This window comes from Eptesicus fuscus, chromosome 24 (genome assembly GCF_027574615.1).
Source record: "Eptesicus fuscus isolate TK198812 chromosome 24, DD_ASM_mEF_20220401, whole genome shotgun sequence".
NCBI lineage: Eukaryota > Metazoa > Chordata > Mammalia > Chiroptera > Vespertilionidae > Eptesicus > Eptesicus fuscus.
This window is the reverse complement of record NC_072496.1, coordinates 10,028,736-10,055,170: the sequence shown is the minus strand read 5'-3', so window position 1 is coordinate 10,055,170 and position 26,435 is coordinate 10,028,736. Positions and strand designations below refer to the sequence as shown.

The 26,435-nt window shown below is 43.0% G+C and overlaps 1 protein-coding gene across 3 annotated transcripts in view; it reads right to left on the bottom strand.

The window, feature by feature from the left end:
• Positions 1-26,435, bottom strand: part of ESRRG (estrogen related receptor gamma) — a 164,755-nt gene that overhangs the window by 120,208 nt on the left and 18,112 nt on the right. For 2 of the 3 annotated variants that reach the window (XM_054713130.1, XM_008149827.3), the window contains exon 2: positions 7,259-7,674. In XM_054713130.1, the coding sequence (XP_054569105.1) occupies positions 7,259-7,674 (416 nt within the window). Of the gene's footprint in view, positions 1-7,258; positions 7,675-26,435 lie in introns of those variants that run through there. The other variant, XM_054713131.1, reaches the window with a different exon arrangement.

The following is a 26,435-nucleotide window of genomic DNA, read 5'->3' as shown; positions in this document are numbered from 1 at the left end:
GAGATCTCTTCCCCTTCTCTCCTTCTCTTTCTTGTTTTCAATGCTTTGTTTCTAGCTACTTTCTGCTCATACCACTGGAAATTTAAAAAACAACAACACACACATGGGGGGTGGGAACGGCTGGGGAGAGATCAATGAGGGGAAAAGAAGACATATGTAATAGTTTAAACAATAAAGAATTTAAATTAAAAAAAAATAAATTAAAAACACACACATACAAAACAATATTCTCTATAGCTGGGATTACAATGTGCATGTAAGTTGAGTGCTTTTTATTGGGGGGGGTAATCCTCACCCAAGGATATTTTCCCACTTATTTTTAGAGAAAGTGGAAAAAATGGGGAGAGACAGAGAAAGAGAGAAACATTGATATGAGAGAAACATACTGATTGGTTGCCTCCCACATGTGTCCCGACCAGGGCCAGGGATGGAACCTGCAACCAAGGTACATACCCTTGCCTGGAATGGAACTGAAGGGTCTGCAGGCTGACACTCTATCCACTGAGCCAAACCAGCTAGGGCTACCACAAATTATTAATTTTTAAAAAAATTAAGCATAGTCAATTACACACAATAAAACTCAAAACAATCCACCAATGGTGTATCATTTGGCAAAAAGCAACACAGATTTATAAGATATTAAGCTTCAAAGAGATCCTACATTCCAGTTGGTTCCGCCCCTTGGTTTTTTGCAGACCACATAGGCACATGGACGAATACGTACTCACTTACACCTGACCATCTTTACAAAGATATGGGCTAGTTAATTGCAGGAAAGACTAAAACTCAAATACCCTGAGATCCAGTATAATACTCCTTAAATGCCCCCATTAAAACTTACTTGTCAATACCTAGAATAACATTAACAGTGCCAGGCATTCGTCCATGTACTTCACATCGCTGAACCCCCATTCTGCAGATGAGAGAATTAAGGCACCAAGACAAGAGGTAACTCACCCAGCATCACATGGTTAGCAAGTGCCTGAGCCAGGATTTGAACCCAGTCACACTGGATGCCAAGTCTGTGCTCTTGACTGATACTTGCCAGAGGGGAGGGGCACTGGGGGTTGGGTGTCAAAGGTGAAGGGGTTAGTAGTACAAATCTGTACTTACAAAACAATCATGGGGATTGGTAAAGTACAGCCTAGAGAAGATCGTCAATAATACTGTCATAACTACGTATGGTGCCAGGTGGGTACTAGAAATACCAGGGGGAACACTTTGCAAAGTATATGATTGTCGCCCTAGCTGGTTTGGCCTGCGGACTGAAGGGTCCCAGGTTTGATTCTGGTCAGGGGCACGTGCCCAGGTTGTGGGCTCGATCCCCAGTAGGGGGCGTGCAGGAGGCAGCCAATCATGGATTATCTCTCATCATTGATGTTTCTATCTCTCCTCCTCCCTTCCTCACTGAAATCAATAAAAAATATATATTTTTAAAAAGTATATGATTGTCTAACCACTGTGCTGTACACCTGAAACTAACACAAAATAATATGGAATGTCCGCTGTCATTGAAAAAATTTAAAAATAAATACAATCCGTGCTCTGAACTATGATGCAACACTGCCTGGCTCTAATCTTTTGAAAGTAATTGAGTGTTGCTTGGCACAGAGACAGAAAATGGAATTCCTATCTTCTGAGAGGGAGCTTTGTGTGGCTGCCGCCGTTGCTATTGCTGATGGTTGGAAAGGAAGTTGTGATGCCTGCGAAGCAGGGTGAGGGTGGATCTTGGCATTGTCTTTGGCTGTTGTCAGACTTACGGAGCAGGGGCAGCTGTGGGAGAGGATAGGGTTGCTTTTAAGAGAATGGCATCTCTCAACACCTCGAAAAGAAATCCCTCAACTTATCTCGGCACCACCGTGGTTTGTGGCAGGGTAACTGCACAGAAACTAAACAAACCTGTCACCAAAGCAACAGGTGTCAGGCTGTAAACAAAGTAACTTAAAGATCCCAAAATAAAGCTATTGTTCATGATAGAAAAAAATAATAATAATCAGCCACCAGGAAGGCAAGCTCTGAAATGCATTTCAATGAGAATCGTGAGTATAAGAAAAACACACTCGCTGCTGAAAATGATGGAGAAATAAAGATCTCTCATCCAAGTTCCGCAGGAATGCAATGTGGTTAGCTTTGGCAGGATGCTATCTTCTTGCAAAAGACACTGTGGTCCTGCATTTTAAAATGTTTTATTGCTTTTTAGAGAGAGATGAAGGGAGAGGGAGAGATGGAAACATCAATGAGGGAGAAACATAGACTGGCTGTCTCCTGCACCACCTCTACTGGGGATTGAGCCTGCAACTCGGGCATGTGCCCTGACCAGGAATCGAACCGGAGACCTCTTGGTTCATGGGTTGAAGCTCAACCACTGAGCCGCACCGGCAGGGCCTTCTTCATTTTTGAGTTCCTATAGTGTGGGGATCCTGTCACAGGAGTCTTCATAAAAGACCTCAAAGATGATCTGTCACAAGAAAGGCATTATATCTGAGCTAGCCCTAACCACCCCCCCTCCCCTAAAATGTGTTGTGCTCAGTATTAAACATCAACTTTTCAATGTTCCCTTCCTGCTTACAAATTTTGAACAATCTGATATGAGTTTGCTTATATCTCTTTTAAAACATATGACTATAAAAAAGGGGGTTGGCGGATTGTTAAAAAAATACACTTGATGAAAGAAAGAAATGTTAAGTATCATGCAGCCACTACCTTTGGATAGAAAACATTTCCATGTGTACGTTTATTCCTTTTATTCCAAGGGCCATTTGGATATTTATAACATCATTCCAGGGCCATACAAAATGATCAATTTACAACATTAGCCTGCTATATTTGGGCAAACATTTAATTAACTAATGCCTTGGCAGGGCCAGAGCACATGATTTCGAGGGCCTTATATGTCCCATGGGCCAGACATTCCCCATCCCTGAAACTAACAACTAAAAATCCAGTGGCGAAATGAGGGTTAATAGATAACATCCAGGGAACTGAGACAGAAAACTGTGGTTTACTGAAGAGTTGAACTCTCGAACTTCATATTTAGGAGATTTCTGAAAATGGTTTATAAAAACATAAAATATTGTTAAGACTTACTTCTGTCCACCTCCTCTTTATAAACCTTTACTACCATTGAACCATAACTTTGGGAACATTCTTATAAATCACTATGTTGAAAAACTGAATTAAAAAAAAATTGCCCATGGTCTAAAAACCTCACTAGAAAAATTAATTCTAAAATTATCTGATACTTCAAAAGCTTTTAAAGTATACGAGGCCAGGTCAGAGCACAGGCCTCATCACATCATTATATTATTTGTAGATGTGAAACTTTCAGGCACAGAGAAATAACCGCCCAACATGTGTGGCACATTCTAAAAACTAAAAGATCCATTACTGTGATGATAAATGAACAAACTCTTCATCTATTACAGGTACAACAAAGGCATTATACTAAACTCAAGAGAAGGAGAACAAGGAGGAGGGAGAGGAGGGGAAGAAAAAAAATAGGAACGGTAAGTACTAGAGAGGATGCAGAGAAGTTGGACCCCTGTTGGTAAGATGGAAAACAGTGTAGCCATTGTAAAAGGCAGTAAGGTGGTTACTTAAAAACACTCACTGATTCCAAGAAGTGGGTCTGTTAAGTTAAAACTAAAAAATAAAACTGCAAATGATGCTATTTCCTGAGACATCCATTCACATATTGTACATTCTCTGCCAACAAAGAAAGTCTGCAATACTAAATTTTACTATTGAAGTAAACACTGAAGATAGCTGTTAAAATAGCAGGAGTAGAATAATAGTTCTCATTCATAATTTAGCAACATTAATGCATTTCAAAAAAACTAGACATAACTGGCATCTGATGCCAGAAAAAAAACAAAACATGAAAATGTCAGACTTACAACTAAAGCAAGCTCTGAGTTAAAGCAAATGAATTCTAGACAATATTTCTTTTGAAAATATTACCTCAATATTTAATTGAGTACTGCATCTGTCCTTATAAATCACTGAGATTCTTCAAGTCAACTGAGGCATTACCATTGTATTTTGGATTTTAATTTTAGAACATGTTAGAGATTTAAAGCTCCCATGTACAAACCAGGCTAATTACTTTCTCTGAAAACTAAGTTAAATAGAAGTTAATTTATTAGGTTTCCTTGGGAAATTCCTATGCTGTAACAGACAATGTGTAAGTACCTACATCCTTCTGTGCTGCAAACACTCTATTCTAAGACCAAATCAGCTCTGATGGCAAAGAAAAGGCAACATCTAGGAATGAGGCTCCATGAATACACCCTGTTCAGGAAAGAGTCAGCAATTCAGGTGAAAAGAGGCCAGGGGCATCAATCCCACAGGCCATGCCCATAGCCTTTAGCATATGACTTGCAGGCAAATGCCTAATCTTTTTAAAAAAGTATATTTATATTGATTTCAGAGAAGAAGGGAGAGAGAGAGGGAGAGAGAAACATCAATGATGTGCCCTGACAGGGAATCAAACCATGACCTTCTGGTTCATAGGTCCATGTTCAACCACGGAGCCATGTCAGCCACGCAATTTCCATATTCTTATATAGAAATAAAAACTTAAGGTTAAGGTTTTGTGTACTAAATAATGAAATGTATATTGACTTTTTCGGATATAAAGGTATTTTTCTTCTTTTGCCTCCATAGCAAGGTTCCGGAAGATTTTAAAAAAGAAAAAAAAAAAAAAAAGAATTTCCACTCATTTATGAATTGAGGCCAAAACTAGAATTAGAAAAAAAAATCAGAATAAGTTAATAACCCTAGGAAAATAACCTTGAAATCATTGCCTCTATTGTAACCCTGTTAGATGATAGGTTAGAACTGTCAGTCTTGTAAAAAATGTTTGGTCAACAGAAAAAGCAAAGAAACAAAAAAACGCACCTTGATTTTTACCTAGCTACGTGCTGACCTAATTCAATCGTTGTCCAATGATAACTTGAAAACAGCCAATAAATAAAATGTGCCTTTCTGGTTGACTTTCCCTGAAATCTATAATTAATTGCCTTTCACAACCAGAATATCACATTCAGCTTTGAAAAGAACAATTTCCATTACTTTTCTCAAGATGCGCTCTGGATATACGTTCTTTTGGCTCTCAATGTAAGAAGTATTTTCCCCAGCTTTTAAAATGTATATGCATTACATATTGTATAACTAACCTCAGAAATGAATTGTTACAACAAGAAATGAAGACCCTAAGGAGGAACTAGGCCCTGGGACAAGGCCTTTGGGTGCACATGCCCCTTGGACAAGTCAATGAGAGTAGAAACCGGCTTACATAACGCCCTGGCCACAAGGGCTGGGGGAGCGTGGGAAGACTCGGTCTTAGAGGCATGTTGCATAACCCTGTCTCATTCTCTGGAGCTTTTTAAAGGAGAGAAGAGAGAGGCTATGATACATCAAAGATAGTTTGGCTGCAATCCTGCCTGAAGGTTTGACAATGGATTCTATGGCCATTTCAAAATCTGGATGAGAATCCATGATAAGCCCTAGGTGGTCTGGCTCAGTGAACAGAATGTCGGACTGCGGGCCAAAGGGTCCCGGGTTTGATTCTGGCCAAGGGCATGTTCCTGGGTTGCAGGCTCCTCCCTGGCCCGGGCCCTGGTTTCGGCCCATGCAGGAGGCAACCAATCGATATGGTTCTCTCACATCGATGTTTCTCTCTGTCCTTTCCTCTCTCTTCCACTCTCTCTAAAAATCAATGGAATATACCCTTGAGTGAGGATTAAAAAAAATAATAATAACCCATGATGATATGAGAGATTCGGGCATCTTCAACATCTTTGGAGTTCAAATGCCATCACTGTTTGGCCACAGAATTGAGGGGCTGTTCCAATCTTCCTTATAATTATTGCCCTGATTATTACATTATACTTTCACAATTTAATCCCTTTATGTGCCTCACTGCCTCTCTGGGGCTAAGTAAGGACCGTGGTGGGTCGCCTGCCGAGGGAGCTAGCCGCGTGGCCTCACCCAATGCGTCCAGCTGCCAGCTCCAAGCACAGCCAGGTGGGCGAGCCCAGAGCACTAATCTGGACAGTAACATCTCTGTCTCCCGCTCAGAACCCTTGCAAGTTGCTCTCTCCAATATGGAGCGGAGCTGAGCAGATACATCAATGCCAAGATCAGCCTGAGCCCCGCTCAGCGAGGCTCCTGGTCGCGTTTCAGCATCCGAAGGAAGAACCGGGCACAGAATTCCCGCTGCTTTATCCCAGGGATTGCTCAGTAACTGCTGCAGAGCTAATAATAGCGAAGCTATTTGATTTGTTTAAACAATCTTGGGAAATTGTTTCAAATACTTGTTCTATCTTTAGGAAACATACTGAGGACCAAAGCGTTTAATCCACCCCCACCCCGATCCCCCCAAAATACCTGGCTTTCTCTCAAGGCATTTGTATGAGGAATTTAACCCCAACCCACCAACCTTAGGAAACAACATCGTAATAAAATGTACATTAAAAAATAAAAGTCCAGCCAGCAAGTGGCCTGGCACACAGTAGGTTCTCAGAAAACATAGGGTGTCCCAAAATTAAAGGCAGCATTTATTAAAATACATTTCATTTTCAAAATTGAGCTATCAGATATTAAAGTGTGTATACATTTTTGGGGAACATCCCATATTTGCTGAGAAAGTGGGAATGTTTTTCATACTGAGAACTTCCTTCATATGTCAGAATACACAGTATTTGTTGATTTATCCCAAAATATTTGCTTATCTTTATGTAGCTAGATCCAGAGCTGTGTATTCCAAGTTAACAAAATCAAATCACCAACATTTAAATTTTAGCTACTCTGTGTCCTCAGTATTCTAACACTGTGGACAGGCAATGGCTGGTAAGGACCCAAAGACCGGAAGTGTGCTTCATTACCGAGTTTTGCAGTTTTATAAATAGGCTAAAGTGATGTTTCCCGCCCAGCAGGTGTTGCTCACTGGCTGAGCGTCGGCCTATGACCCAGGAGATCATGGTTTGATTCCTGGTCAGGGCACATGCCCAGAGTTGCGGGCTCGATCCCCAGTAAGGGGTGTGTAGGAGGCAGATCAATGATTCTCTCTCATCATTGATGTTTCTATCTCTCTCTCCCTCTCCCTCTCTGAAATCAATAAAAACATATTTTTTTAAAATAAGATAGAATTAAGACAGTGAAACTTGACGAATGAGGATAAGAACTAGGGAAACCAACCAACCAACCATCACGTGAGGTTGGAAGAGGGTAGGGGATCCCCAGATCCCAAACTAACCTTGAATCGTCCTCTTAAAGAACGCCTTGCAGGCTTCACACGACGCGACCCCATAGTGGTACCCAGAGGCGATGTCCCCGCACACCAAACACAGTCTCTTGGGCATGGAGTTGAGCATGTATTCACACTTGGTCTGGGGGTCTTCCACAATGGTGCTGGAGCAGTCGTCATACAGTTTCCTGACAGGCCCACTGCCTCCTAGGATGGGAGCGGAAGGGTAGAGAGGCGGCGAGTCAAGTCCGTTCTGGTGGCCATTCATGGTTGAACTGTAGCTCCCACTGGCGTCCGAGGAGCCACCTGGGCTGTGGTGGTTGACGCTGTCCGTCAGGGAGGCCGGGCTGGAGGGTTCCGTCTTGATGAAGGACGAACAGCTGGAATCAATGTGTCGATCTTTGTTTGACATTCTGCAGAGAAGCCTGGGATTCAGGGAGAGACAGACAGAGGGAGAAAGAGAAGGAGAGAGAGAGAGTCAAACACAGCCACCAAAAGAGGTAGAAGCCAAGAGAAGGTAAAAAAGGAAATAGAGAAAGCGAAAGGGAAGAATAAAAGGAGGAAAAACAAAGGATTCAAATGTTAAAGACATTGCCCCTTGTGAGAGCGTTGCCTAAGACCTAGGGATTTCCCATCATTCATTCTCTAGTCAGTACCTCTTGTTCTACAAGAAGGGAATCAGCATAAGGCCATGACAGGGCTACATAACAATGCCAGGCAGCCCATGAACAAAAGGTCTAACGGGTCCAATTCCTTTAACTGTACCTTTCTCTTGGCGAACAACAGACAAGATCTAAATCAACTCTCTAGAGTCTAGACTCTAAATGTACCCATGGAAGAGGAGTGACCTGCACAGTCCACATCATGTCTAAAATCGCATCTATTTTCACACTACTTTTCCCTCCCGCTTTCAGATCCTGCAATTGTTTTCTTATGAGCAGAACCAAACTTTTATTGTCAAGACTGAAGCGATGAGTCTGTGGCTCTGTAATTACTATTTGTCAGCCCTCTTCCATGAGCATAGCTGTGTTTTTTATGGATCTAAGACACATAGGAAATATATCCTCAGTCACTTTGCTTCTTTATTCAAAGGGTTCTATTTCACAGACATGGACCATTGTAGAAAGACATCAAGTACAAAATTTTAGCGGATGTTTAAGGCTGACTTCCTGGAGCCCACAAATGTTAGTGAAATGATGACCAGCACTGATGAATAAATATGTTTGTGTGTGTGTGTGTGATGTGCCACTGTTGGAGAAGATGAATCAGCAAAAGCCATTTGAGCCTATGATATACCTGTGCCCGCGTCCATAAATCTGATACTTTATATTCAGCAAAGTAAGAAAGTATCATATTTTGTGATGGGGGAAAAAAAAAAAAAGATTTGTGATGGTCCCCTTTTCTCTCCATCTTTTGGTCTTTTAACATGAAACCTCCTGAAAACAAATGTGGACATCTATGGCGACCAACTCTCTTATCTAGAAGGAACACACTGCCCGTCTTCCTTGGCTGGGCCCATAAGCGATTCAGTTTCTGAAAAGGTAATTAGATGAAAAGATATAATGGGTCCTATTTTCTCCCCTCTCAGTCATAGTGCAAAACCCCTTTTAGCAAAGTCCCTAAGAACCTTCTGAGAGCCCACTATAGGAAGAAGAGGTGACAGTTGAGAAAGGGACTTAGATAATTGCTTCCCAGTGGAAAGTTGATTTATGGGAATCCCACAGAGTAATGGTCACTCGCCAGAATTTGGGGGAGCAGCCAAATGAATGCAATTATCTCCTTCACTATAAATCCAGTCATGTTTGATCACTGCACAGATTTCATGCTCTCCTCCACACCCCTCCCCCACTGTTCCGTTACTTTAAAGTGAACAAAAATACACCCTAGCCGGGTTGGCTCAGTGGAGAGAACATTGGCCTGTAGACTGACGGGTCTGATTCCCAGTCAAGGGCACATATCTCTGTTGCAGGCTCCATCCCAGTAGGGGAATACGCGGGAGGCAACCAATCGATGTGTCTCTCTCACATTGATGTTTGTTTTTTTTTCTCTCTCTCTGTCTTGCCCCTTCCCTTCCACTCTCTCTAAAAATCAATGGAAAAATATCCTCGGGTGAGGATTAACAACGACCAAAATAATAATAAAGTGAACAAAAATATGGAATTTCCTATCAGGAAATGTTAACTGTCCCAAGAAGACCATCTCAAGAGCAAGCGTTTGCCTCTTCATCAATATATGGCACCGTGGACATGGTATTCAGCTTCCTAAAGTTAAGCAGGATCCGGACATAAGAAAAGCAAATAGGAGGGAGAAAGCCCCCCAAAGACCTTGCTTGCTGCCCACCCGCCTGTGTTGTCCTTTCACAAGAACCAGAAGAAAGAACCGCCCCCTCACCCCTCACCAGCCTGCACGGTGCCCGCTCCCCCTGCATCTGCGGCCGTGCCCGTCACTGTTAACGAGCGCTGTAATTAATAGATCGCTCTCCTGGCTCCCCGCAAGCACTCGGGGCGAAGCACTTTTCCTCGAGTCAACGTTTGAAAGAAAGCGGGTCGGCGCTGACTTACAACAGCCCTGCAAATCCCTTTTAATTTAGAGCACTTACCCCACCACACTCCACTCATTACCTTATAATTACTGGACTCTTCGCACATACATTACGATCTGAGACCAGAGTTAGAAGTTATTAGGGTATTAAAACATGGCTGTTCCCTTTCCTCTCTCTGGCTCTGAATTTCTCACAGCTATGACAATTAACTCTTTCGAAACTGCCCGCCAACACCAAGTCTTTTTTTTTTTTTTTTAACTATATTTTTATTGATTTCAGAGAGGAAGGGAGAGGGAGAGAGAGAGAGAAACATCAATGATGACAGAGAATTATTGATCGGCTGCCTCCTCCACGCAACCCAAGCATGTGCCCTGACTGGGAATCGAAACGTGACCTCCTGGTTCATGGGTGAATGCTCGACCACTGAGCCACACCAGCTGGGCTTAATTTATTACTTTAATTTTAATTATTTTAAGTGGTCCATGGTTCTTTTCAGACATGAACAAGCTCCTTCATGTACACCTTTTGCCCAATTAAAATCATAATAGCCACGATGCCATGTATCAAGTGCTTGTAAGGTGCCAGGCACTAGCTGAGCACTTCACAAAACAGCACCAGATTTAATCCCCAAGACAATCTCAGGTCTGACTCCAAAGCCCAGGGCAGCCATGTCTTGACGCCAACAGACATTTTAAAGGTGTGCACTGATTTCTTAAAAATGGAGAGCTATTCCATCCTCAGCTCAACTATGAGCAAAAAGGGGATGTAGGGGACAGCACACTGGCTGGGGGGGGGTCCCTGTTGAGCCCCCTCTCCAGGGTGGTAGCGACGCCTAAACAAAATCTCCAAGAGAACACAGTTGACTCCTAATGACTCCTTAGCTCATTACACTGAACACTTCCTTGGCACCATTACATTATCCGCGAAAACTACGGCGGGTCTTAATTCTCTCCCTCTCTGTCTCTGAGATTCTATAGCTCTATTATTCAAGCCTGAAATATTCACAACTATCTATAAATTCAATTGTCAGCTGGTGGGTTTTATTCTAGACTTCACTTCAATCTAAAATTAGAGGCACTAAAATTCGCATTAACTCTAAGAGGAATGTAGTGAATAAGACTTTATTTCAAAAGAACACCTTTTTGTCAGAAAGAGCCATTTTCAAGATGATGGCTTTATCTGCAGCCAAAGAGAATAAGCCCAATTCCACATTGTGCTGTTACCGCAGAAATTTCAGGTCACATTGGATTAATAAAAACCTGAATTTAGTTAAGAATTATGCATAGAAATTGCGTGCTGAAAACTGTGGGAAATATTTATTTTAAAGCCTTAGTATAGTTGCTTTTATTTTAAGAGAAATGATGAGCCCTGGTCGGGTAGTCTAGTTGGTTAGAGCATCATCCCAATATACCAAGGTTGTGGGTTCGATCCCTGGTCAGGACACATACAAGAATCAACCAATAAATACATAAATAAGTGGCATAACAGATGGATGTTTCTTTCTCTCTCAAATCAATTTAAAAAAAATAAAATGATGAGTAGCACAAGGGAACAAGACTGTGACTTTTCAAAAACCTTCTCTCAGCAAACACCCTGAAATCAAACCAGGGGGGAAATAATTATGTAAAAAAACAACAACAAACATTTAGTTTCTGTATAAGAAACTATATTTGAGGGGTTTTACAGCCTTCCCAAGACCAGGAAAATGTCAGTGCTTTGAAAAGCATTTTCAACAATTTGAGATAAGTCACAAATAATTCTGATTTCCATGCTTCATCATAGGAACTCATTGCCTAGCCTTGTTTAAGGGTCTGAAAAGGTAAATTTTATCTTTGGTGTTAGACACTAAAGATCAGGCAAATAAAACTTCCTGGTTGCTGGACCACATAAAAATGTTTTTTTTAAATTAATTAATGGTGTGTCTATGTGTGCCTGTATAGAGAGAAAGAATAGAATCAAAGATAATCTGTAAGTGAATATTCAATTTATATTATAATCATCGAGCAAGCTTAATTGTTTCCAGAGCCTAGCTAGATCCAGGTAAATGTGTGATCTTGAGTGAACTGCAGTGAATTTTCTCAGACCTGCATATGGGTCTGGGGGTCCCATATCTCCCAGATGGGACTTAAGCATAGATGGGACAATTAAATATTTTAATTGTCAAATGCTGGAATATTCCACTGGTTTATATATTATCCCAGTTATCAAAATATAAGTTCTTCACAAACAGCTATATTTCATATGAAATTCAAATTTATTTGCTACTTTTGTACCCAATGTAAAAAATGGTGCATAAAATTCTCATAAGAAACATATGCACAGGTCTTCTTTGGTCGTCCTGATTGTAACAGGAGACAAGGATTTTTGAAACTTTTACTATGTCAGTGACAGACACCTTCATAGGCTCAATGAATGACAACTAAACAAGTCACTCTTTTTTTTCTCTTCCTTGTCCCCCTTAAGGGCTGAAAAAGGTACCCATCCTCATAAATTCCAAAACACACTGTCAATTTATATTCAAAAATTGTATGCAAGTTTACAAATACAAGAAGAGAAAGGAGAGAGAGAGAGGAGTCCTTAGCACCCTCACTGAATCACAGAATATCAGAAGGGTACCAGATTCCACACCTAATCGCTACGCTTACCTATTCATAATGGGAATGAATCTAGGAGCACTGGATTCAGAATCTTCCACCTCCTGAAATCACCAGATTAATGATTTCAATAATTGTGTTTTAAATAATAATAATAATGCTTTAATTAATTAATTTGTTTTCTTTTCATGCTTTTTTTTTGGGGGGTGAGGGGCAGGTAATTCTCCAAGACTAAGGAGCGAGGCCCAGGCTACAGAGCCCAGGACCCGAGCAGTACCCTCGCAGCCCGAGTTACAACTCCCAGCAGCTACTTTACAAGAGCTTTCAACTAATCGCCCTCCAAAGTGGCAAAACGGGAACCGCTTTGGAACAAAATGGGCAGCAGCTGCTATTGTCAGAGCGGTGACAGCGAAGAAAGGGAACGCGGGCGCGTGAAGTGCCGTGTCAGGCAGCCAGTGTGCAGCGTGTGATTTGAGCAAACATGACTACTTTGCGGAGACAGGGTGTCATTATGGCATCACAGTAATACGCTGCTTTGACAACTGTTGGCTCTAACATATCATCATTGCATTAAGGTACACTGGCTTAGTTGGGGAAGGGAGAGAAAGGATTTTTTCTTTTAATAAGAAATATCTGAATGTCTGCCTGGTTAACCTAACGGAAGGAGATCATTAGTTGTAAAGAAAGAATTGTAAATCCAAACCCACACGCTCTGAAAGATTGAAACACGCGTGTACATGTATGTATGTATAAACACTTGGGTATAATTTTAGGCCTTTTTATTTATTTATTTTTTATTTTTTTGTTAATCCTCACCAGAGTATCTTTTTCCATTGATTTTTAGAGAGAGTGGAAGGGAGGGGAGACACACACAGAGAGAAACATGGATGTGAGAGAGACACATCCATTGGTTGCCTCCCACACATGCTCCAACCAGGGTCAGGGATCGAGCCTGCAACTGAAGTATGTGCCTTGGACCGGAATGGAATTCAGGACCCTTCAGTCTGCAGGCCAATGCTCTATCCACTGAGCCAAACCAGTGAGGGCAATTTTATGCCTTTTAAAATGTGTTGAGGTCCATCTATTAAACAGATTTCTACAGAACAGGATGCTTCTGATTCTTTGAACAAGAAACTTGTGCATTTAGTCTTAAAGGCTCGTTCCCACCGACTCCATCACAAAGAAGAGGAAGCAAAGAATTCCCACCACGCTGGTGCTTGAGTTGCTGACAAGAGAGGTAGCTAAGCCGACTGGGGACAAGGGGTAGCTAAGCCGACTGGGGACACTCCCTAAAAGGACAACTCAGTGCATCTCTCTAAGCAGAAAGCTTTCCCAATTCTGTGAAAGGCTGTGCACTACACCAAAAAGGGACATTTTTGATAAGTACACAACAGACTGGCAACTCATTTCTGGCCAGTCATTGAAAGGAAAGCACACCATGAATGCAGGGTTTGCAGTTGTCAGTATGCAGAACACAGAGTTTATTTTTGCATTATTATTTAATAACTAGAGGCCCGGTGCACGAAATTCGTGCAAAGGGGCTCGGCCCTCACAGTCGCGGTGGCCTGCCTTGGCCCTCGCAGCCCCAGCTTCGTCCAGGACATCCGGACTAATTAGCATATTACACCTTTATTATTATAGATTACTGTATTATTTTCCATGTTAACCTACTTTTGCCCCACCCTGCATAATTTCATCCTTAACGACAGTGAAGAAGGATCCCTCCTAGACCCCCAACTGCTTTTCAGGTTCTGGAGTTCAGTGATCTTTTCTCTCTTAATCAATTTTGTTATGACCTTAGGTTGGTCGACTGTCCTGGTTTAGTCACTAACATCTCGTGTCCTGGGAACCGGTCAGTTTCTGGCAAACCAGGATGGTTGGCCATTCCATCCGACACATAGAGAGACCTATGGAAGCATCTGACCCCATCTGAAACAAAGGAGGGAAATGGAGAATATTCATTTTCAGCAACAAAAGCCCAGAACGAGAGCACGAGAAACACACTGATAAGAGCCTGCACCCTAACAAGACTGGGGGTGTGATAAGCATGTAGGTCTCAGAAAGTCCCTGTGGAGACATTTTACTACACCCTATGCACCAAGGCCACTGCTGATCGCCTTGTGAAGCTACCCGGACTAATTTATCTTTTAAAAATACGTTTTTATTCATTTCTAGAGAGAGAGGAAGGGAGAGGGAGAGAAACATCAATGATGAGAAAGAATCACGGATCAGCTGCCTCCTGCACGCCCTCTACTGGGGATCAAGCCTGCAACCTGACCAGGCCTGTGGCCTGACCATGAATCAAATCTTGGCTCCTGGATCAATGCTCAACCACTGAGCAACACTGGCCAGGCCACCCAGACTCTTTTAGCTATAGAAAACTGTGGTTGCTTACATTTGTGTGGCCAGGTGATTCCTGATGCTTCCTGGTTGATAAACATTATTAACGGGGGCAGGGGAAATGGCCCTGGGATATCACGCTGTGTCTTTGTACGTGATGAGGGTTGACAGTTTCTGTCTTCAAGGATTTGATCTGAGGCACAGGTGCTTCGTAGTGTCGTTTATCCCCCACTTGTTTTCTGGACCCATTTCAATCTGGGGGTGAGCATCTCTTGTTTATCGCTCTAAATACAGTAAGTGAGCCACTGCCAGATCAATGAAACTATTAAATGCATAATAATGCCGGGTAATCGCATACATGATGTTTTACGTAATTAACTGCCTGAGCATTCCTTTACTGTAATGAGCACTCAGGTAGTATAGAGCAGCTATACATCTATAAAATATACACAGCTTATAGGCACCGTGATTCTGCTCAAAACTCCTGCTAATCATCCACATCACATCGGCTCTGAAGGGAGCGCTCTCCTCCACGGCCAAGTTCAAATCAATTCTTATGACATTACTTTATAACTAACATGATATTTAACTGATGGTGGCCATTAGCTATTACGCAGATTGCACTCAAGGACTGTAACAGTAGGGGGAAAATACCATTTCGTTTAAACAAACTTCTGCCATGTAATCAATATTATTGAGGTGAATTAAGTGTTCTAACAAGTGTGTATATTTGCCCTAATGCAACTTAATTAACTATATCCTCACAAGTGCCCAACTCCGTGACGCCAGTGGATGCTAGAAGAAAATATCAAGAAGTGCCTAGTCAGGCCCAGCTGGCGTGGCTCAGTGATTGAACACATCTACCTATCAACCAGAAGGTCATGGTTTGATTCCTGGGCATGGCACATACCCAGGTTGCAGGCTCCATCTCCAGTGTGGGGCATGCAGCCAATCAATGGTTCTCTCCTATCATTGATGTTTCTCTCTCTCTCCCCCTCTCCCTTCCTCTCTGAGATCAATAAAAATATATTTTTTAAAAAGTGCCTAGTCAGAAACTCAGATGCACAACAGATGTAAAACAAGCATTTTATCTCTGAGCCCTAAGAACAGTCCTTTCCTTACACAAGCTACTCTCTTGGGACCAAAAAAGGCCTTTGGAATAGTGGGCCCTACGGCAACCGACTTGGGTAGTAAGTGCCTCAGTGTGGACTGGGCCACTACCCCCAGGGCGGGGTGACATAGCCCTGGGCCCAAGGTGGGGATCCCTGCTGCAAAGGAGGGTGAGTGTGGGGTAGAAACTACATGGGATAAATCATCAAAACGAGGCTCCCAGTCTATGCCGAGTGTAACCTTTATTCTGTCGTCGAGATTTACTATGCCCTGAGCAGCCGTCCTCGGCAGTCAGCTTTCTGGAGGAAAGAACTAGTCTCCTACTTCCACAAATCTCTGGTCTTTCAAACAGAAATATGGATCAATAAAGTTTGCTTGTGTTCAGACAATTCGGTGTTCAAGCAGTCAAGGAGCACCCGGAAGGAAGAAAGCCAGCAGGCCAGGAGGGGACTGACAGCTCAATGAAGACCTTCCGCGTCATCTCCTGGGAGGAGACGTAAACAGACAGCCAACTCAGAGGAAGTCTGCGCCCTGATCTTTCTGAATCACAATGGAGCATAGATGTGTTATACACACTCTCCGTGACGGAGTTCACAAATCAAATCCAGGTCAATGCAAGCCCGGGCTGCCTGCACCCCCTTTCCCATTCTGTTTGCTACACGGAAGCAGGAAATAGAGAGCGCTATCAGGTCTTGATGTGAAGATATGGAGATCGGAGTATCGATGTCACCTTCTACTCATTAAGAAAATGTTTTGCCAAAGCAATTACAATGACCAGGAAGCCAGCTGCCTCGATCGAGACAGGCCAGGTCACTTGGAGTGGAACTCGAAAACGTGCCTGAAACTGAGGGAAATGCAGTGGTGAGAAAATCTCAGTGCTGACAAGGAGACCTCGTTGAAATGAAGGTTGCTCCAAGCACACACGGACATTTCTCTTGTGGGGAGAGGCACAGTGCGAGCAGAGATCAGCAACCACACCTCGGCCCGTCGGACAGCGTTTGCACTGTATTTATACTTTTGACTTAAGAGCTGTGTCTGCACTAGCTCACATCTGGATGCAAGCACAGCTGGTCTGGGCTGATGAACAGAGGTTACGATTATATTCTCTGGCTATCAGGGGCCGTTCAGCAGAAGTAGAAGTTGGGGAGGCATTAATCCTAAGACTTCTTCCTCTGATCTCTTTTCTAAATGTTGCAGTGAGCTACACGAGCCGCTATTTGCAGGTCAGGGCAGCAATCTCTCTCTCTCTCTCTCTCTCTCTCTCTCTCTCACTCTCTCACACACACACACACACACACACACACACACACACACACACTTTAATTCAAGCCATGGAAATGAAATGACGAAGGCTTTGCTCTGTGGCCGACGGGGTTTTTAAGAAGGATTATTCAGCAGTGACACAGCACCCAGTGAAACCAATGGAAGCCCCGGACAATTTCGGATCAGAAACAGTTGCTGGCCATTTGTCATTCAAAGGTCCCCAAACAAACATGCAGGAAAATGTCTAAATCTTCTCTGCAATTTTGAAAAACTGAGTAAAGAAGAAATAAGCACTGCGCCAGAGTTCCCACAGCTCGCATGCCTTTTCTTCTCCCTTCCCTGGGAATCGTGCCTTGTGAACAGCACTGGATGGAGGAGCAGACGTGGGCCAGCTCCGGATCCCGCACTGTGGGCCCGGAGACAAGTCACGGCACCACTCTGACCCTCGGTGTCCTCATCTGTACAATGAGAGGATTCGCCTACACGCTTTCTAAAGTCACTTCCTGCCATTTTTAAAAAGCTATATTTTACTCAGATGAAGACCCCACCTGCCTGTGGTTTAGATTAGGCCAGAGAGCAGGGGCTGTGGCATTAAGTCGCACTCCCCAGGCTTCCATTTCCTTAGGGGTTATGCACTCAGCAGCCATTTGGAACCATGGCAGTGCGGTACTGTGTGTCTGTGTGTCTATGTATGTCTGTGTGCATGTGTGTATGTCTGTGTGCATGTGTGTATGTCTGTGTGCATGTGTATCTGTGCATGTGTCACTGTACATGTATGCCTGTGTGCCTATATGAATGTGTGTATGTGCCTGTATGCATGTGTGTGCCTGTGTGTCTGTGTGCATACATGTCAGTGTGCATGTATGAGGTCATGTGTGCATGTGTATGTGTGAACTACATAAAAATGAATAATTACAGAAACAAGTTGCTACATGATAGTGAGACTGCAGCAAACACGCTGAGCTGAGGAATCCTCCCCAGTGGGCTGCAAACGCACAAGCAGAGCAGGGATCACTTGTAGGGAGTTAGGGAGCAGGCCTCTGGGTTTTTCCTAGAAATGGCTCTCCTTTTGCTCATTACGTGGGTTTGGTGGGAGGCGTTGGCGGGAAGGGCAATTCCCTGCAATCAGTGTTTAAGTGAATGTTTGTCCCCGTGCGTGACACCACGCTGTCAGCAAGCAGTGGGGAGCCCGCGAGTTGTTACATTTGATTTGAGTGCCAGTAGGAGGCCTCATTTCTACCAACTGTTCCGTCGCTTGCTCAAAGAATCCTCTCTTCGTTTCTGGAGTGATTTCCCCCTCTCTTCTATTTCCTTTTCCTTGATAAGTCGGAAGCCCACATGCCACGTGGGCTGGTAAAGAGGAGACCTGGGTTCTCGTCTCTGGGCTTCTCCGACGGGAGGGCCTGGACATAACGGGTCCAGGCAACTTGTCCTCCTCTCTCCCTTGGAGTCTCCGCCTCTGAACTCTGATTTCCTAAATCATCCCAAGGTTAAGGCAGACACACAGGGGCTCTGCCACGCTGTGCTCACATCTTTCTCCTGGGCGGGACTTATTTTAGCTGATGGAGCAGATATTTCTATAGTCTTTATTATATATATATAAAGTGTTGCCCCTCGCCTTTTTGGGCAATTTTGTTGCAATCCTTGCTATTTTGGGGGGACTGTTTCTGGCACCTTTAAAATTCTCTCTGATTGGTCATTTATAGCAGCCCATGAAAGTCCTCCTTAAAGATGCCGATCTGGGTAGTCAGGATTTTCAGAGTGCCCCTGACAATACCTTCTGATAATGAAAAAGCATCTTTAGAAACAAAAGTGCATGGGGGAAAAAAAGGAGGAAAAACCCCTGAGAGACATGACAAAGATACAGGCTGAATGGAAAAGTAATTAAAACCAAAGAGCGAATGCTGTAATTAAGCACAAACTTCATCGGGGGGTTGGGAGGGGGAGGTGACGCTGCTTTTCCAAATATGACAAGCGCTGCGTGAAAATGAAATCGAAGCAGGTCTCGGGGAGCGGGGCAGGGAAGCCGTGTCTTTAACCAGATCAAATTCTCGAAATTGGCTGTCAGGACGGCGCGGCGGTGATTTATACCCGTCTATCAAGCGCGCGAACAGGAGAGACGGAGGGCACGAGGCAGGCTGCTGTCGCTTCCATTCGCAAAGAACCTTTAATTTCCCCCGCGCCATCTGCTACCAAACCTAATTCACATTCCCCCTTAATCTGGTTTAGTTCCATAATACTAATTCTTCCCCAACCCTAGGAACACGAACCACCCAAGCAAATAAATAAATAAACAAACTAGCAACAACCCAAACAAAACCCACGCAGGCTTTGGTTCTTGGTCAGTGAGAAATTGCATATCACAGAGTTAAGGTGGTAAGATGCTGATGACCTGAGTGACGCCTGGCCTTCTTTATTAAAATGTATTCCTGGTAAAGGGATTTATTTTCCGCTAACGCAGAGATATGAAATTATTCGCATTTGGGGTAAAAAAAAAAATGCTGATATATAAAAGTAGGCCAGGGACATAAAAGCGGAGGTTGTCATAAAATCCAATTGTTGTCAAGTTTAGTCACTTTCAGAACTGGCTGTAAAATCACTTTGTCATGGTTTTCACATAGAGAAAGCCTACAATTGTAATTTTGTTCAGGAAATTCAAGAGGGTGATGTATATATTCAGAGCGGGGGTTGGGGGTGCAGGGGGCGGTAGGATGTAGGAGAAATGGGAATGGGGAAAAAAACATATGTAATTTAAAATAAAGACATGTAGCCCTAGCTGGTATGGCTCAGTGGATAGAGCATCGGCCTGCTGACTGAAGGGTCCTGGATTTGATCGCAGTCAAGGGTATGTACCTCGGTTGCAGGCCTAACCCTAACCCTAACCCCAGCCTGGGCCCTGGCGTGTGGGAGGCAACCAATCGATGTGTTTCTCTCATATTGATATTTCTCTCTGTCTTTCCCTCCCTCTTTCACTCTCTAAAAATTAATGGAAAAATATCCTCAGGTGAAGATTTAAAAAAAAAATAAATAAGATATGGATACAGGTAAACACAAATTCACTTTCGCAATGTAAGATTCTATTAGCACATTTTTGTTCCCTGTCACTTCTACTTTAAGCCAAAACGACCAGACCATCCTCTTCAGCCCAAACCTTACTCCTCCCAGCCCCCCACATCATAGATGAGCAATGCTCAGGACTGGTAATTCCCTATCGCAATGGGCTTTCCCTTCTCTCTGGAATGCATCTCCCCCTCTTTGCCCCATCAGCTGGCTAGCTTGCACTCATGAGTTCAAGATTCATGAGTTCTTATTTCTCCAGTCAGTCTTTCCTGACACCCCTCTTCTCCTTCATGTTCCCATAATTCCATGAGCCTATTTCTACAATGGCACTTAACACGCTGCTTTTATTTTTACTTTTAATTTAATTTTATAGATGAGGAAACAGAACTGGGATAGAGCCAGAATGTGCACGTGAACTTTCTGTGTCTCAATTCTGTACTCTTAACTACGAAACAACAATACTTTATAACGGCCAACCAAATATGTCAACCGTAACTACTAACACTTCGCTCTTCTGAAGGTTTTGATTTTCATAAACAACTGCATACTCAGTAAGTGCTATGATGTATCTGTGATGACAAATTGAACCCATGACGACATAATTGGGACCAAAATAAAACAAAAGGGGAAAGAAAAGTAGCTTAGATTAGTTGTGACCAAGAACAAAGAATAATCGTGCTGAAAAGTCAAAATTATGGAGTAACTTAAAAAATACCAGGTGGTTTGCATCATAAAAAGGAGAAGACTAAAGGTGGTCCTTGTTTAGTTGGCAGAGGATTACAGCGTATAGAAAGGGGAAACTGACTTATTTCACAGCATCTGAGATGAAGAAGTTATGCTGTTTGTATCAGAACTCGAAATGCATGAATCCACATATCTTTGGTGAGCAGTTACTATGTGCAAGGAGAGATGCTGGCTCTGAAGAATAATGAGGTCTCTGTCCAAAGGAAAAGGTGGTGAGTTTTACAGAAGGTCAACATATCCATGCTAAGAATTAAGGTTCTGTGAAAGTTATGTAACACACTAATGAGGTTAGAGTCCTCCATCAGATTCCCTGGGGATAACAATTAATGTAACACAGTTCTATGCGGGGGGGGGGGGGGGTACAGGATAGGAGGAGAGGGAATATAGCTAGAGGTAACTTCCCAAACTGCCTACCTACATTCAACCATCTCAGTCACTAACCAAGGAGAATAAGAGAAGAGAGTGTGAATAAACCTAGCTATCACTTCTGAGGGGGGGGGGGAAGGTGACCCCTATGGAGAGAACCCTCGTCTTCATGCAAGAACCACGGGAAACTCTCTATGGAGTCCCTTCAACAAGGCAAGTATTAGTTACTATAGTTCCCAGCCTCAGAAGCTGCTGGGCACACACTCAGGACCCAAGTCCCTGCCTCCTCCCCTTGCCACGAAGGCGAGGCTCGTCCAGGAAGTTCATCTGTCCATTTTCCAGAAGGCCAACGGGGCAGGGCTACTTCTTGGTCTCATCCAAAGTGCAGGTGGGAACACTGAGGGGAAAATGATGGCAGCCCCTCTCATGAGCCACTTGGCCAATGTTATCAGTAGCTAACTGCTTAGATACATGAGATTCCGAGCCTCCTCTCAGAGCATATATGTGGTCATGCAAACTCCATGCTCATCACTGAGCCTGTGTGTTTACTGGGGAACCACAAATGTCACAGTAAGTGATGGTCAGTACGTAGGCATGAACTTTACCAATAAGGAAACTAAGGTTTATAGAGAGAAATAAATGGGGGAGAGGGTAGATCAGAGAAAGAAATGGGCAATGGGGGAGGAAGTTTGGTTTGATCACTCCAGAAAAATCTACACACGAGCTGAAATAATGCCTCTCTCCCAGGCCTAAGGAACCAAAGATTCAGTGACTCGGGGAATTGAGGCTTAGAAAAAATAGGTCCCTTGAGTAACGGTCACTCTTGTCCTAGCCTTCCCCCACATGTACCTACTTCTCCCCACTCTCCAAAATTCAGCTGCCAGATTAGAAGCCCAGATAATAAAACTGATGGATGCTGGGAACTTCATTCATTCATCCATCATTCTACCCAAGGAAGCGCATGAAGCCAAGGGCTGCATCCTGAGGCCACAGCCAGCACACCGATAAGGTCATCTGCTTATGGACCTGCAGTGATGTATCAAACACACTGTCAGACTGACATGGGGCGATCTACCAACATTTCTGTCGCAAGAAAACAAAGAATGACAGTCCAGTGACGGTGTGTGATTGGCTGACTATACTGAGTATTGGGGGTGGTTACCCTCGTAGTTTTATTAAATATGAAAGCCAAAGATTTATGTTATAGGGGATAAGGGCATGAATGCTCTAAAAGTGAGAAAATATGGCAACAGTGTGCTGTACATCACCAACGGGATAATTATTTATCTAAAAAGTTGGCATTCTCAGACTTCCAACATGCAGTGTATGAAATTCATATATTCAAAGGAGACATCATAATAACCTGCCGGCTGCCGGTGATGGATATGTTTTTAATCCAAATGACCACAATCTTCAGTCTGCCTGTCATGGAGGACGGGGGAAAAATGGGGTTTTCCTTCCATAACTCTCCATGCTGAAAGAGGAAAAACCTGGAAGTGTGATAAGTGGCTCATTCCGATGGACAAATGGACATGGAGCTGGGAGGACGCGCGTGAATAAACGTCACCGTTCCTTAACTAATGCCATTGTCACTCGTTACCCCTAAAAAAATGGAGCAAGGAATGATTTCTGCCTCACTCAGGTCTGCCAAGCCCGAGTTTGAACTGTCACAAAAGCTAGGAATTCTTCTCCATCGCGTGAGTCCATTTACAGATGACCCCCTGCTGGAAAAGGTCAGGGGAAGGCTGGCGTGGTATTTGTCTATGAGCTAAAACTTACCATACACACTGCAGGCAGAGTTGATGCTATAGCCACTTTATTGACCAGAAGGCCTCGTCTATGGATTTCCTCCTCTGAGGTTTAAAGGAATTCCTATTTCTCATTTACAGTCTATCAGAAAAGGTATATGACCTGTATTTTTTAATTTATATAAATCCACCCAGTCAATCAGCCTGGGCTGAAATTTAATGGATGTATCCGTCATCTTTGGTCCGGGGAGAGAGACAGAGGTGCCAACGCCTACCGGCCCATTTCTGTTTCTTACATTCCACCCCGCCCCCCCACCTTTTTTTTCCTTAACTCATCAGCTCAGGTGCCTCTCAGCTGCTAGTCTTTGGAAGCCGTTGTTTTTAAAGGGAGAAATCTGAGTAAAAATAAGCTGAAGGAAATATAGTAAGACCCTCTGGCTATTTGGGTTGTTAAGGAATCTTCCCTTTCCCATCTAGGGGATGGCAATTTTCTTACATATTCAGCGAATTTACAGTAACAAGATGTTCCCCTGACAAATTAATCACTTTCCAAGCATTTTATCATATAAATAAAATATCACCACAGGAGAGTAAAAGCAGTTCCACCAGCTGATTTAACCTTCTTCAGGAAAACTTGCCTGAAACAGACAGGGGAATCTCTTCAAATATCATTTATTTTTTTAATCCTCATTCTAGGATATGTTTTTATTGATTTTAGAGAGAGGATGGGAGAGAGAAACATTGATGTGAGCAACATTGATTGGTTGCCTCATGTACCCATCCCAACCAGGGATGGTACCTGCAACCTAGGTACACGGCCTGACCTGGAATCAAACCCACACCATTTTTGGTGTATGGGAGGAAAAACTCAAATATACCTTTGTGAACCATCTGTCCAGGGCCTCTTCAAATATCTTGAACCTCACAGTCACCTGCTAGAATCTGCACTTCCGCCTACACAGTTTTATTTCTGTATTTCCTCTAATAACAATAAGTAAACATTCCATATTGCTATAATCTGGCCTCTCCCTAACTCTCTAGGCAGGGAGAAAGGGGCAAGGGGCAAGGTTTCTGTCTTTCCTCGGCTTTTCCGTTGGCTAATTTCAGAGAGTGCATCCGGCAGTTATTAGTAGGAGGCTGATAGGGAGTCACACACACGCAGGAGACGTAGGTGCAATTCAAGCTTCCATGACTAATCCTTATTATGACTCACTGCGGCTTCAGAACTTGTCGGTTGAGGTAAGAAGCCAATTTGGCTTTGAGAAGTGAAGTCTCAGTTTTGTACTTTCCTTCTAGAGCTACTGACAACCCCGTTATTAAGAGCAAAGAAGAAGGGTGCAGGGAATAGTCATTGAGTGCCCACTCTCACCAAGCATTTTTGCATGCTATTTTATTAGCATATTAAACTTAACATACGTATTCAAAAGCAACCGCATACATTTCTCTGGCTTTCAAACCCATAATCTATATCATTCTAAATGACATCCCAAAATAAAGTACATTATTTTTTAAATATATTTTTATTGGTTACAGAGAGGAAGAGAGAGGGAGTGAGGGAGGGAGAGAGAAAACATCAATGATGAGAATCACTCATCGGCTGCCTCCTGCACGACCCCTACTGGGGATCGAGCCCACAACCTGGGTATGTGCCCTGACCGGGAATCAAACTGTAACCTCCTGGTTTACAGGTGGACACTCAACCACTGACCCACACCAGTCGGGCAAAACCAAAGTTTTAGAAAGAAGTACAGGGAGTTGTGGTAGGTGAAAGCAATCTAAGGCAGTATGTAACAAGCCTGCGTATTCTCACAGAGGTATATTTAAGTTTTTCCTGAAACATTTCATGACTTTGTACATTTATAAAGTCTCTAGACATCTCTGAAGTTGCCCATTGAATCCTGAGTCAACTCCTGTTCTGATAGATAATCATGACCACGAACAGGTACCATGTGACTTCTGATGACTTTACACCGCTGTCACCTGGGTCCTTCTTTGCCTGTCAGGAGAAGCCATTTAATCAGCAGCAAAGGGCATCCAAGGGGCTGGAGGAGGTAGAGACCGTTTCCCAGGAAAGGGTCATGGAAGAAGAGCAAGCAAAAATCCCTGACATAATTCTGGGGAAACACAACCTTTTGGTGGAGGAGGTGGCCAGTGTGGGGCTGGGGAGAAGGGACCTGGGAGATCACAGGAGGAAACAAGGAAGGGAAGCCAGACGGGGCGAGGGGTGGACTTGGCCATGTCCAACTCTCCTGAACTTGCCCTTAAATGTTACGGAGTGCCTCGCTTAAAGCAAATAGCTCATTTTATTTGGTGTTGGAAAATGGTGTCAAATGCAGATAAAAAGGAATCATGCCCAATACTTTTTGGAGAGGGACTGGTGATAAATACGTTTACTTGAACTAAAAGGCAATTTATTGGAACAAACAGGAAGTGGGTCACTGATTATAATTTGAATTAGGAATGATTCGTTCTCATGCCTGTTGGGCTCCAGATAGAGTTGCCCATTTCAGTGAAGGCTGGAGCTTTGCTAGCTCAGGAAAGCAGACCCGTTAAATTTACTCTGCAACCGAGTTGAATCAAGTAGGGTGGCGTAAACACACACTAAAGAATCTGGCCTATTCCAGAACTCAAATAGTCACAAACACCTGCGCTTGCCAGTGAAAACATAAACAGGCCATTTATCATACCCAACATTACCCATTCACCTGTATTAATCTGTTAAGTAAAATCAAGAGGAATGTATAAGGAATCATTCATTTAAATGATGTCCCTATTCCCACCCCAACATTATATCATCCTCTCAATGAATCCCAGGAAAGAGAATGGGTCTGGAGACTACAATTCCATCCGTAGTTCCAGCCCTGCATTTACAATTCAGAATCGTTTTACAGAAACTGGAGTTCAAGGACAATGACAAGCTTGGAAACCTAGCTTGTTAGCTACAAAATGATACCAATAGGTCTATTAAAACAAATTTGTTTAAGCTTTCCTTATTTCAATAAAGTGTCTATTTCAGTATGAATGACTTGATTCTGGTTCACCATTTCTTCAAATATTTTGTTTTTCCATGAACCAGGTAATTCCTAGGGCATTTGTACTGTCCATGTGGTTTATTTATCTAGACCCCAAAACACACAATATCACATGCAGATTTCTCTGATGGAAGGTTTTCATTTCATATTTAGTATATATGGATGCAGAGGGTGAATTCAGTAAGTTTTGTACATGGTAGCTAAGGTCTTTATTGCCTACAGACATATATAAATACAATTAAATTTTTGAATGTTTTCTATCTAATAAAAAAAGGCCCCCAAGTATAAATCACAATTCAATAAAAAATCAAATGTGTTGTCTCCACTCCCCAAAACAAAAAACAAAAACCCCAAAATAAAAATCAACTATTTCAGAAAGAACACACA